Source organism: Ptychodera flava, chromosome 12, assembly GCF_041260155.1.
Source record: "Ptychodera flava strain L36383 chromosome 12, AS_Pfla_20210202, whole genome shotgun sequence".
Taxonomy (NCBI): Eukaryota; Metazoa; Hemichordata; class Enteropneusta; family Ptychoderidae; genus Ptychodera; species Ptychodera flava.
In genome coordinates, this window is record NC_091939.1 from 38954179 (window position 1) to 38968517 (window position 14339).

Genomic DNA, 14339 nt, shown 5'->3' on the forward strand with positions numbered 1-14339 from the left:
ATTTGGTATACAGGTCCCTAGGGATAACCCAACTTGGATTTGTTCAAATTGTGATGAAATAAGCAAATCTGTATTTTTAAGGAATTTTTTTGTCATTTTTGGTCAAAAATTTATTTCATCAAAACCGCTCGTCTGACAGCTTTGATATTTGGTATACAGGTCCCTAGGGATAACCCAACTTGGATTTGTTCAAAGTGTGATGAAATTAGCAAATCTGTATTTTTAAGGAATTTTTTGTCATTTTTGGTCAAAAATTTATTTCATCAAAACCGCTCGTCTGACAGCTTTGATATTTGGTATACAGGTTCCTACAGATAAACTAAATATGATGTACAGAATCTATGATGAAATCTGCAATTTTGTATTTTTGGTGCAATTTTTGCCATTTTTGGTCAAAAAATGTGTTTCTCAAAAACTACTTGTCTGATGCCTTTGATAATTGGTATACAGGTTCTGGGGTTCTCTTAGTGTGATATAGTGAAATTTGATGAAATCTTCAATTTTTGTATTTTGGGTCAGTTTTTGCCGTTTTCGGTCTACGCTGTAAATATATATTCCGTTTCTATGACATCAACAATGATGGAATGCTGGAGTTTTCTGAATTTAAGTGAGTTCTTGAGCGCTATCATCATCTTTTTTAGCTTATATGGTGAGTTGGTGGCGTCTGTATGTCTGTCTGTGTCTATTAGTGCAATATGCGAGGTATAATGATATTCAAATATGCAGATTACATTAATGAGCATTGTTTCGGTATTAAATTGACCCTTAATCAAGTGGAATATTCATGTACCTCGGATCTTGCATGTATAGTCTGTTATGTATGTGCGGATGTATGTCCCTCACACGCAAAAGCTCCCAAACCGCCACATCTACAATCTTAGTATTTGGTGTACAGGTAGACCCAGGGGTTGAGATGTGACGTTGTTCAAATGAACATGTCAGTGTCAAAAATATGCAAATGAGGTAAGAAAAAGGGGAAATCCTGCAAATGTGCAGGAGTGGTGGTAGTAACTGAAACAGCCTACACATCTGAGTCAGAGCTTCTATGATCTCTAACCTATTTGTATGCAGTGTACCTATTATGTGTAGGAGTGGTGGCAGTAACTGAAACAGCTTATGAGTCATTTTCTGTCATTGTTCATGAACTGTTACATATTGGCAGACCTGCTCAAACTAAGAGGGACTGTGTTGAAACATTCCTCTGCTGTGCATGTTGCTAAAGTTGACCTCCAGTACCTAAAGTTTCAGATCGTATTTACTTTTGTCATTCTTGTTTTTGTGGTTTAAATATTTCTTGAATGGACCAATTCAAACCAAATATGAGCACACTGTCCTTGACGGTATTTTTTATCAAATTCTCCCGTCCTCAATGCAATACTTGGCAAACTAACAGCTTCCCAAGAACATCTTTTGGAATTTTCTTAGAGTGCAAAATATGTTACACAGTCATGGTTAGTCCTTATGAAGGAATTCCAAAATGCAGAACCAGACGTTCATTCACAGTTAACTATTCAGTGATTCAGTGTCTTGTTTGGATTACTGACTCAGCTTGATAACAGGAATTCCTTGATTTTTGCAAACATTTGTAAGAAATCATAATTTGAAGACAATGGATGTGTGCTGTTACTGCTCATGATCCCGCTGTAAAATCTTTTAGCAATTTTAGTGCATTGAAAAAGTGATATTAACTATCTGATAAACGGAGAAATTTTCAACAAATAATGAAAGCATTTTGACTGAGAAGACATTCTTCATATTTTAGAGAAATGGTATCAGATATTAGGAGGCATAAGAAAATGCCAGTAACGGATGAAGTGTTGGAGAAGGATGCCATTGCCAGTGCAAAGTAAGTCAGTATGGTCTCATGGGGGCGCTGTCTTATCAATATTGTCACACTTGATTACCCTATTACAGTCACTCGAAGATTTGAAGTCTAGTAATGACTTTGAACCTGCAAAGTACTGATACTTATTATCACTATTATGAAAGTCAGGCTCTAAAGTCACCATGGAGACTAATCGTTCAATACATTTTGCTCAGACAAACTCTTAATGACGTTACAAATGCCTGAGCCTCAAAAAGTTTCTAACTTTTGCTGACATTTGTAAACTTTCTTTGAATCAATTTTCAAAGTCAATTCGGAATGGAAGCTGTCAACATACACAGCTTTTGAGGTCTGTTTATACAGTAAACTATAACATCATGCTCAACACAAGATTTAAATGACAAAAGCTGCAGGGAGGATGAATGTCTCTTTACTCACATGTAAAGACACTAAGTGTGCCCCTGATACAAGCACATTTTATTTTAACAATATTGCATTCATTATCTCTGTTTACAGGGTTTTTGGAACACAGCCCAAAGCCAATCTTGGTCTCAATGATTTTTTAAACGCTGTAGGACAGCTCAAGTTCAGGGGCACTTCATTACTTTTAAGGTTACCTCAACAAGCCTTGAAACGTCTAGAGTGAGTACTGTAATTGTGACAGGATAACACAAAGCAATCTTATTGAATTTATCAATGGCTGATTTGGCATTTTGTCATGAAGTAAGTTCATCTTTAGTGATTTCGATACCATCATATTCAGCAAAAGACTAATTTTGTTTTCAAAATGGCATGACCTTTCAATGTAATTCAGAACAAATTGTCAAAAATGCTTCAAAACAATTCAAATCTTGCTTACAGGACCAGTACAAGACAATGAACATCTTAACACTTCCTTCTTTTAGACAACACATCCAATTGAACAATTTTTCCAGGAGCAGAAAAATCCAGAGTGTCAACTATAATACTCTAATCTGATGGAAAATGGGAAGAAAAAGTGCTGACCAATAACTTTTTAAACATCTCCTGTATTGTGTCACAAAATAGTGATCATAGAGGAAAGTTAGAAATTGAGTTCTTGATCATTCAATTACAATAAATGTTTTTGACATTGTAAAGTTAGTATTATTTGATTATAAAGCCTTGAAAACATTTTGAAAATAGACAGCATATTGTGGAATACAAAATCATATTCCAGATAAAATATTGACCATCATTCATTTCCTGTTCTCAGTCGTGCAGATTCCGTGGATACAGAGGAGGAACAACAGGATGAAAATAACAAACGCAAAAGGAAAATGAAAGCTGCTCATCTAAATAAAAGTGGAAAATTTAGTTTGATGTCTGTTGATATGAGTGCTGATGGTAAGATACTGTGTGGAAAGTTTAGTTTGATGTCTGTTGATATGAGTGCTGATGGTAAGATACTGTGTGGAAAGTTTAGTTTGATGTCTGTTGATATGAGTGCTGATGGTAAGATACTGTGTGGAAAGTTTAGTTTGATGTCTGTTGATATGAGTGTGGTAAGATACTGTTTGGAAAGTTTAGTTTGATGTCTATTGATATGATGTGGAAAGTTTTTATTCTGGAGTTATCCTTGCCTTGTAAATAGTTTAAGTTTTCAACAACCCTTCCCAGTTTTCCTTTGTATAGGCCCATCTTGGTTCCAGAATACAAAAATTCTACAATGAAATTTTTCAGTGATGACAGGATTGAGGTCCACTCTTCACTACCAACACCTGACAGTATCACTTTATTTGAAATCCCCTTGGAAAATATTTATTTATTACAAAGGTATCATCGCAGACTTTGAGACCACCAGTTGGGGTCAAAGGTTGTGACAATAACCTTCAGTTAGGACTTTTTCTATATGTTTAGTGTCATTGACATCTTGAAAACAAACCAGTCAACTTCAAGTTGACTGAACATAAGTCACTGAAAGAAGAGTAGACTTGTCTGTTTATACAACTTACTAGAATGGCAAATTGAGAATTCAGTGGTATCAACACCCTATTCAAAATAAAAAAGAAAGTGGTATATTACAGTTTATTTTAAAAACCCTTTGATGGAAATTTTGATTTTGTTGGCCAGGCGTTGACAGCAGTGAATCTGACAATGGACTTACGATGAAACCAGGACCAATCCAAGCAAAGTATGAATTAGCTATCCATTCTGTCAAAGTTAGACGAAGTGGAACTCTGTCTGATGTTAGCGCTGTCTGGGATATTCAAGGTAAACACAGAGTGTCAGTGTAAACATAGTCACAAACAATGTTTAGACTTCAGTTAAAGTTTATTTCCCTGCGGCAAGATTGGTCAACATGAAATGTTTTTGTTTATCTGATAAACAACACAATTGAGTCATATTTCACATTGAAACAGCTGGGCTTGGCCTTCCATTAAACAGACCTTATGCAAATGAAAGTGTGTATGCATTAATCTGAGACTTTACAAATATTAGAAAGAGACCTTTACCTGTTGCCAAGTGAAGCAATGGCTTGTAAAATTTTAAACTGATGGAAAAACATTTGCATATATAGGCACAAGTACATGTATGATGCTAGTCATGTGACCATACAGCCAAAAAATCATCTCCTTCAGAACTGCTCATCCAAGAGCTTTGAAATTTGGTACATATGTTCCGTGGAATGACCTAGTGTAATGAAATCTGTAATATAGCTTTTTCAAGGCTATTTTGTGATTTTTGGTCAAAAAATAATTTACTTCAAAACTACTTATCTTACAGCTTTGAAATTTGGTATTATGGTTCCTAGGGATGACCTGACGAAGATGTGTTCAAATTTTGAAATGTGCAATGTAGTATTTTTAAGGCTATTTTTGTGTTTTTGGTCAAAAAACATTCTTCATAAATGCTTGTCTGACAGCTTTGGAATTTGGCATGCAAGTCTCTAGGATAACCAAGTTCTGATATCTTCAATTACAAGGAAATGTAAAAGTTTGCAAATTGCAATGAAATCTCCAATGTGTGAAACCATGTAAAACTTGTACAGGACCTGCAAATTTTGGATGACAGAATTTAAAGCATTTTCACATATTTTTAAGCATGTGTTGTAAACTATATGGGAGTGACAGTGTTATTGACATGTTTCAGTTGGTCTCTATCATAATGCATATTATGCAATTTTATGTTGCCAGGTACATCAGCTGTTACGAAATCAACATTATCAGAATCGGATCTTGACAGTGATAAAGTCAAATTTCAAAGAACAACGTCAGTAGATGCCTTCAATCTTGTAAGTATTACAAATGTTGTTGCAAATCAAAGCAGCTTTATTCATCTTTGCTATATTTTCAAATATTTTCTTATGATTCAATGAAGTGTCATTAGTGTATCCATACATCGAAATTCAACATTTGCGAGAAAACGTAACAATGTGGTGTATTGCAAAATTAGAATTAGGGAAGTATATTTTGATTAAACTTTTCTTTCTGTACTCAGCGGTCACATCCCAACGAAATGCTGACTGGTTTACGATACTTTGAAAGAGCAATAAAAGGAGCAGTTCCTGAACAAACCAAAGAATCATTAAGCTGGGGAGCTGTTGACAGAGGTGCCTTAGCTCGTTGTTTATTAGCAATATGTAGGGAAGTTAAAGAAGTGTTTGCAGCTGAATCAAGGTTACTCAGACTCAGTGCTCCAACATATATACTAGGTCAGTCTGGGTTATTTATTTTTTTATTTGTTTGGTTGGTTTCTCATTTAATTTGTTTGTTTGTTTGTTTGTTTGTTTGTTTGTTTATTTGTATTTCAAAAGCTGCTGGAATGTTGGTGTGATGTACATTTGGGAAATGACATGCAAGGTTATTGTGTGGCTGGTCAGTTCTAGTTGTTATTTTACACTTCCAGTTCCTTGAATGGAAAATGGCACCTTCATAAGAATATGACAGTTGTTGTGCTTGTAGGATCAAATCCTTTAAACAAGTTCATGTTTGACAAATTTCTCTACATTTTGTTCCATTTTACTGAAAGAAAAACATAAAATTCAACCAATGGTAAAGTTTTTCTATCAGCAAAGTCCAAAAGTTAAAATATTGACTCAGGGTAAGAGAAAACTTCAGACAGGTATAGATTGCTGTATCTTCAAAGTTCAGCTTGGGGGGGGGGGGGGGCATTTAAGATTTCTTTAAAACGTTTTCTCTTTTTGTAGGTGATATCCATGGAAACTTCCATGATCTTGTGTGTTTTGAGAAAGTCTTATGGAGAATGGGACCTTTGCTGACTCCTGCCAATTTCTTATTTCTTGGTGATTATGTTGACAGAGGAGATCATGGTCTAGAGGTATGCTTTGTACAATTTTATCAATCAAATTTCATTCAACTCACAATGAAATATTAGGCATTCAAGGAGGTTATAAGCCAAAAAAAAGAAATTTAGAGTCAATTTCAGCTTCATGTAGATGCTTCTTCCACAAAGATTTCCGCACCATCCAAAGCTTACAATTTTATGGTCTACAGTTTGTCCATAACTAATTTAGAAACCTTCGGGGAAAAAGAAGTTTCTACTACCATGTCTTGTTAAAATTGAGAATACAATTTTTCCCCGAGACTTTACTCAAAGAATTGTTGGTGGCCATTTTGAATTTCAAATCTCACAAAGCTTATTAAAGGCAACTAGCATCACTAATCCAGAACTTTCATGGTGACCCACCATTGTTATTCCTATTTGTGAAAGAGTTCCTCAAGTAAAGTTTGAGCAAACATTTAAATCTTGCATTTTCAAGATGTGTATTACTTTACATTATCAGATACATAGTTAAATAAGAAAACAAGTGTTCTACAGTAAATTGTGAATGAATGAATGGATGAATAAAATGAGCATGCTACATAAACAGATTAATCCTCTTTTTACCAGGCTCCATAGACAAACCATAGAAATAAATACCACTAAGGAGAAACAGGATTAAACCCCACAAAATAAAGAAAACAAGGTCAAATGTGAAATTCAAAAGTGAAAGCTGTTATCAATTATCAAGCAGTAAACATTTTCAACTGTATTTGGATGACATAATTGTCCAGGCTAAGAGTTCTAATGATAAACACACATCAATTTCTTTTACAGGTTATATCATATCTTTTCGCACAGAAGCTTCTTGCTCCCAATAAATTTTTTCTGATCCGTGGTAACCATGAAGTCAGAACTGTACAACGCATGTTCAGTTTTCAAAGGTAGCTGTCTTTCATGCCTTCACAACTTTTCTTTAACACAACATGATTCATGAGATGCCAATTTATCAGTCAAGACTGTGGTCACAATGGGAGATTATGCACAATAAGTTACAATAATGTAAATTGAATTTCATTCATACATTGAGGAGAGCATAGATTGGAAGGTTGTGTGCGTGTTAATTTCTCATAATGTGTTCGTTATGTTCATCCAAAACCACATAAATTGCTATCATATTGAATGAATGCCATCACATCAAATTATTAAGAGGAAGCTTAATGTGTAAAATCTTAGAATGTACTGTGAAAATCTGGTACATTTTGAAAATGACTTAAATCTGTAACACGCAAGGTATATTGTTACATTGCAGTTTATCTACAAACTCTAAATATTGGACTCCCCATTTTGTTACAACAAAAATAAACCTGATTTTAAATCATTTTTCATTTCAATATTATATTCTTTATAATAAAAAGAGTCTTTCATCTTTGTTACTATTTTAGGGAATGTGAGGAGAAGTTTGGACAAACTGTCGGCAATCAACTCTGGGAATCTGTCAATGATTGCTTTGATGCAATGCCTCTAGCTGCAGTGGTTGATGATAAGGTAAGCATGTACTCTAGCTGCAGTGGTTGATGATAAGGTAAGCATGTACTCTAGCTGCAGTGGTTGATGATAAGGTAAGCATGTAGTCTAGCTGCAGTGGTTGATGATAAGGTAAGCATGTACTCTAACTGCAGTGGTTGGTGATAAGGTAAGCATGTACTCTAACTGCAGTGGTTGATGATAAGGTAAGCATGTACTCTAACTGCAGTGGTTGGTGATAAGGTAAGCATGTACTCTAGCTGCAGTGGTTGATGATAAGGTAAGCATGTACTCTAGCTGCAGTGGTTGATGATAAGGTAAGCATGTACTCTAGCTGCAGTGGTTGATGATAAGGTAAGCATGTACTCTAGCTGCAATGGTTGGTGATAAGGTAAGAATGTACTCTAGCTGCAGTGGTTGATGATAAGGTAAGCATGTACTCTAGCTGCAGTGGTTGATGATAGGTAAGCATATACTCTAGCTGCAGTGGTTGATGATAAGGTAAGTATGTACTCTAGCTGCAGTGGTTGATGATAAGGTAAGCATGTACTCTAGCTGCAGTGGTTGATGATAAGGTAAGCATGTACTCTAGCTGCAGTGGTTGATGATAAGGTAAGCATGTACTCTAGCTGCGGTGGTTGATGATAAGGTAAGCATGTACTGTAGCTGCAATGGTTGGTGATAAGGTAAGCATGTACTCTAGCTGCAGTGGTTGATGATAAGGTAAGCATGTACTCTAGCTGCAGTGGTTGATGATAAGGTAAGCATGTACTCTAGCTGCAGTGGTTGGTGATAAGGTAAGAATGTACTCTAGCTGCAGTGGTTGATGATAAGGTAAGCATGTACTCTAGCTGCAGTGGTTGATGATAAGGTAAGCATATACTCTAGCTGCAGTGGTTGATGATAAGGTAAGCATGTACTCTAGCTGCAGTGGTTGATGATAAGGTAAGCATGTACTCTAGCTGCAGTGGTTGGTGATAAGGTAAGCATGTACTCTAGCTGCAGTGGTTGGTGATAAGGTAAGCATGTACTCTATCTAGCTGCAGTGGTTGATGATAAGGTAAGCATGAACTCTAGCTGCAGTGGTTGATGATAAGGTAAGCATGTACTCTAGCTGCAGTGGTTGGTGATAAGGTAAGCATGTACTCTAGCTGCAGTGGTTGATGATAAGGTAAGCATGTACTCTAGCTGCAGTGGTTGGTGATAAGGTAAGCATATACTCTAGCTGCAGTGGTTGATGATAAGGTAAGCATGTACTCTAGCTGCAGTGGTTGATGATAAGGTAAGCATGTACTCTAGCTGCAGTGATGATGATAAGGTAAGCATTTACTCTAGCTGCAGTGGTTGATGATAAGGTAAGCATGTACTCTAGCTGCAGTGATGATGATAAGGTAAGCATATACTATGTATAACACATTTTGCTAAAATTACATGCAAGTTTTCATTTTCTTGTCAATGATCCATTTCCATGAGAGATATCAGCTGATTGTAAATGTTAGCAGGTACTGTATATACAGTTTAATTCTTCCTCATACCATATTACAATTAACCACCTGAAACACAGCATGACATTGAATTTGCTCCAATGGCTACCATTCCAATGTGTTCAGTCTTGTTACTGATTCCACTGTGAATGCAAATGAAATAATAGAGAAAACATTTTACTTTTACTGCAACAGATACACCAACAAAGTTGCTTCCCTTTGCATTTCATTAGTAACTTTTTAATGTTTTTTCAAACCTTTTCAGATCTTCTGTGTACACGGTGGCATTCCTGATGCAAAACTTTACACCGGAGACTGTTTCAAATGCATTGATAAAATACCTAAACCTCTACGAGACCCAGAGACCCAGAGTCCATTAGCATGGGAACTAATGTGGAATGATCCAATCAGGTAGCTTGTTATATGTGTGTAACTTTTGTTAATGATCATCAGTCTCTTGTGTCAAATCTGTTGTTCTCACAATTGAAGTTTCCATTGGCAGGTCAACATGTGTTCATGTGGAGAGAGTCCTCTTTCTGTGACTCTCTTAATAACAAATATCTGTATCATGTATATAACCAGTTGACTGAAAAATCCATTAATCCTTTGATCGCCAAAGTCAAGTTTTGTTGCCTTTATATATCCCTGTCAATTTTTTGAGATTTTTGCTAAAATTTTGATAAAAAGTGTAGCCAATGAAATGTAATATACATTTGGCCAAAAATTATCAAACAAATTTCAGAAAAATTCAGAAAAATTAGTAAAATGTTGCACTAAAACTTTGGTGGGAAAATTACAGCACTCAAAGGGTTAATCTGCCTCCAAACTAATGTAACCAACATTACTGATTCAATTATCTGGACTCTCGTTCTGTTTTTAGCTACTATGGACTATAGTCTGTAGAAGCTATTTGGATGGGTATCCGTCCGGCGTCCGGCGTCAGTCTGTATGTATGTATGTATGTATGTATGTATGTATGTCCGTTTGTGAGGCGTCCGTTCACTCAAATATCTTGAGAACCGCAGTACTTACTGATTTGATATTTGTTGTGTAGATGAAAAATATGATTTTGAGAAACTGTTTTTTTTAATTTTTTGATATTGTTGGAAATAGGCAAATTAATGCCAAAAAAGACGTTTTTGGTAAAAAATCTTCTTCTTCATAACCGCTGGTCAGAGAGCTTTGTTATTCGATATACAGGTCCCTAGGGATAACCCAACTTAGATTTGTTCAAATTGTGATGAAATATGCAAATGTGTATTTTTAAGGAATTTTTTTGTCATTTTTGGTCAAAATTTGACTTACATTGTATGTAATTCTTGTACTGTATAAACCCTATCAATTCACCCAGAAAAAAATAATTAATATGATTTTAAATAATTGAATTAATTAGGAAATCATCAAAGCCAAAATAATTTTAGCATAGAATTATCAGAAATTTCAACTTTTTTTGACAGTTCATAGTGAAATGCTTGCCATCTTGGAGGATTAAAACATGTAAAGGCAACTTTCCTGAATCCCAACTTTGACATGTTCTGAACCGTCATTTATTGTTCCCTGTATGTTATCTAAAAGAAATTGCTCATAATAGTTTGTCATGATAGGTTGGTCAAATAAATAGAGATAGAGAAAGTTCTAATTTCCATTTATAGTTGACTTGGTAAGGATAAAATAAAATTACTTTTTGAGGAAAAAAATAGAGTGGTCAATTAAAAGAGTGGTCAAAGTGATAGGGTTTTTATGGTAAAGCTGGGCTGTAAGATTCCTCATGTGCTATTTATAGCAATTATGCAATCTGTGTAAACAGTGCAATGAAAGTGTTACATGATTCCTTATAATGCTTTTGATGACCTTGAACTTCTTAAGTTTCAAACATTTGTCTCTTCAGTGTGCTTGGTTTACAAGTCCCTAGGATGACCTTAGTGAGATAATTTCATACAGTCAGGAAATACTTAATTTTGTATCCATGTCTATAGTAGCTTCAGGGACTTTGGCCCTATGTTTAAACTTTCCGTGTCTTCATTCTAGACAAGCTTTGAAAGAGATGGATTGTTTTCAATAGAAATCACCACTTTTTGGAAAATGTCTTGCAGGTCAGAAGATCAAAGCGCTGAAGATCTCAAAGGCTTAGAGGATAATGGGGGATTTGGATTCAACAAAAGACGAGGTACAGCTCATGTGTTCAGCTGTACTGCATTAGAAAACTTTCTTGAGCAGAACAACCTTTCACATGTGATACGAGCTCATGAAGTACAACAGGTTGGATTTCAGGTAAATACTATTGATGCAATAGGTTATTGGTAGTTTTTCCCCTAAATATTTGTGTTCTTCATGGAAATGGTACAGGGTGGTATGTCTGCAGGTTTTACATTTACTATACAACAACTTTATGTTCTTTGGTGATATAACTCTATGATTAGGTTGTAGACAGGGCTAGTGTTATAGCTACAAAACCAAGATCAAATGCCGAACAAGATTGTATACTGGTCAACAATCTATGTGAAATGTGAAATTCACTGCAATTCAGCCTTTGTTTGTTTATAGCTATGTATCAATTTTTAGATCTAAAGTAAAACTAAAACCAATAAAATTATGGTTAATGATAAATGACAGAATGTTCACCCCCAAATTGAAGTAAAAAGTTTTTTGATCAAAGTGCATTTAGTTGAAGACATTTCCTCAAAGCCATTCCTCTGAAATTTTGACTATTAGTGTTTGAACATTTCTGGGTTTTTTGTAGGATTTATGAATGAAAGTGATTTTACATCCCTTTTTATCATAGTATGATTCATATTTGCCATTTCTTTGTAATAATATTAGCCTTACGCAAACTTCATAATTTTTTCCTGCATTTTTTTACCAGGTGCAGCAACGAGGCAAGTTACTGACTGTGTTTTCATCTTCTCATTACTGTGGAGGAGGCAACGATGCTGCATGTATTCTGGCAGATAGATGTAAACTAAGGACAATTAGACTAGACACAACTTGACAAACTTTGTGAAAAACATGAAGTCATGAACTGCCATAGTGAAGAAGACTGCCATGGTATCAGATCCTATCTGATGTTCAGTGTTTGTGATGAGAGTACAATAATCCTGGGGCAGAGAATGTCTTTCTTGAACCTGAAGGCAGCTGAAACCCTGGATTTTATAAAAAATGTGGTTTTTTTTGTAGAGAGATTAAAAGGAATGTTAATGGGATTTCATCTGCATACTCAAGATGATGTGTGTTTTTGTATTTGAATAGATCACAATTAATGTTGAACATTACCAATATTTCAACAAGTATGGTTCTGACTCAGTTGAAAAGACTTTGTACTGCAGATTATACTTGAATGTGGGGTCAAAGTATTTGATTGTCTTCAATATGACCAGATAATTGAAATTAATTAAGAAAATTAAAACATAAGTCACTGTATTTTCTTTTGGTTTGAATTAATGCAAATATACATTGCTCAATCAAGTCCATCCAGAAATACTTGTTTTTATCTATCAACTTTTAGAACTTTTTAAAGGTTGTAGTTCCTCAATGATTGAGGAAGAATTCTCTGGTTTGAAATTTCTAACCTTGATAAAAACCTCAACCTGCAATCATTGATATGAGAGAATAGGGTACCGTACATAGATTCTTTAGCAAAAACAAACATTGAAAAGTGCCAGTGTTATCAAGAAGAATGGCTGACTTAGCATCGACAATAGCTATCCATACATGTTTCAATGAACACATTGATTCCATACATGTTTCAATGAACACATTGATATTTCAATGAACACATAGATACCATACCTGTTTCAATGAACACATTGATGTTTCAATGAACACATTGATTCCATACCTGTTTCAATGAACACATTGATTCTATACCTGTTTCAATGAACACATTGATTCCATACCTGTTTCAATGAACACATTGATTCTATACCTGTTTCAATGAACACATTGATTCCATACCTGTTTCAATGAACACATTGATTCCATACATGTTTCAATGAACTCGTTCTAATCAATGTTTATTTTTGGGTCTGATCAGAAATTTAGAATATGTAATTAAAGCGCACAAAAGTTTATATTTTGGAATCATTTTCAAAAAACTTAGAATCTAGATATTGTGCAATGTAATTTTCAAAGGTAAATGAAATACTAATAAATGAAATATGAGTAGTGATTTCCACTACATTGCCTTTACACAATGCAATTTAGGGGCTAGTCTGGCCATAGATTGCAGCCAATTGACAATGATTTTTGGCAATCCAATGCAAAACAAGGAATGTCTTTGATATTATTTGCCTCAGAATTTCTGTTTCAAATGTAAGGATTATCTTTCATTTCAGTTCCCATGGTGAGAATCCTGATAACAGATTTATTTTCTCTTTCTGAAAAATTTGGATAAATTCCGTCAGCTTGTAAAGTATGTACAAATGTATATTCTGATTAGCGCAACGACAACAGTAATAACTTTAGATGCAGATTTTGATCAATCAATTGTTTGAATAGTTAGAAGAATTGTGGATTATATAAATCACAGTAATACAAATGTGCAGTATAGGCAGCTCTGATGGCTTTAGAATAACAAGAGTTTCTTAATATTTAGAATTTTGATGTCAATACTTTGGTGAAGGCAAATACCAATGTGGCCCACCATTGTATGTATTTGTACAATCTAGTATATAACAGCTTTTTCAATACCGATGAATTTTGATACGTCGCGTCATCCCCAAGATTATTACTGATAATGTATCTAATTTATTTAGCATTTTGGCTTCAGATGTTGTCTACATCTACAAATTCACTGGCATTGCCAAGAATATAAAATAATAGCAACAATGTCAGGAGAGGGTACATTATTTCTTAAAGTATATAGAGTCCATCCTTGTACCATCTGCTTTGCCATGCCTACATATTACTGGTCATATTCGAAGATAACAATTCTCAGTGTACCCCCAAAACTCACATGCTCTTGGATGTCACTTTCGCGGTTTCTTAACATTTCTTTCTGTCAGCCCTATACCATTAGATGTACATGTATGTACAATTTTGCATCAAAGAGTCTTGTTTTGCGTAGATGTGCTGTAGCTTAGAGGGCGCACTACCAGTAGTATTCCATCCATTGAGCATTTCTCTGGACAAGTCATAGCTTGACCCAATTGTTGAAGTACTTGTACGTTGAAATGAATGAAATCTTCTTGGAAAGTTGTTTTTTTGACAGATCAGATCTCTCTGTTAATTAATGTTTATGATCTCAATAAATTATATTTAAGGCA

The 14339-nt window shown here is 34.9% G+C and overlaps 1 protein-coding gene across 1 annotated transcript in view; it reads left to right on the forward strand.

Annotated features, from left to right (window-relative positions):
* LOC139145838 (uncharacterized) overlaps nucleotides 1–14339 on the forward strand; it is a 26907-nt gene extending 12568 nt beyond the window's left edge. The window contains exons 6-17 of the mRNA XM_070717252.1: nucleotides 1763–1846; nucleotides 2342–2467; nucleotides 3060–3190; nucleotides 3917–4057; nucleotides 4981–5078; nucleotides 5285–5498; nucleotides 5994–6124; nucleotides 6905–7011; nucleotides 7513–7615; nucleotides 9344–9489; nucleotides 11172–11349; nucleotides 11942–14339. Of these exons, the coding sequence (XP_070573353.1) occupies nucleotides 1763–1846; nucleotides 2342–2467; nucleotides 3060–3190; nucleotides 3917–4057; nucleotides 4981–5078; nucleotides 5285–5498; nucleotides 5994–6124; nucleotides 6905–7011; nucleotides 7513–7615; nucleotides 9344–9489; nucleotides 11172–11349; nucleotides 11942–12067 (1585 nt within the window). The 3' untranslated portion in view covers nucleotides 12068–14339. The remainder of the gene's footprint in view (nucleotides 1–1762; nucleotides 1847–2341; nucleotides 2468–3059; nucleotides 3191–3916; nucleotides 4058–4980; nucleotides 5079–5284; nucleotides 5499–5993; nucleotides 6125–6904; nucleotides 7012–7512; nucleotides 7616–9343; nucleotides 9490–11171; nucleotides 11350–11941) is intronic.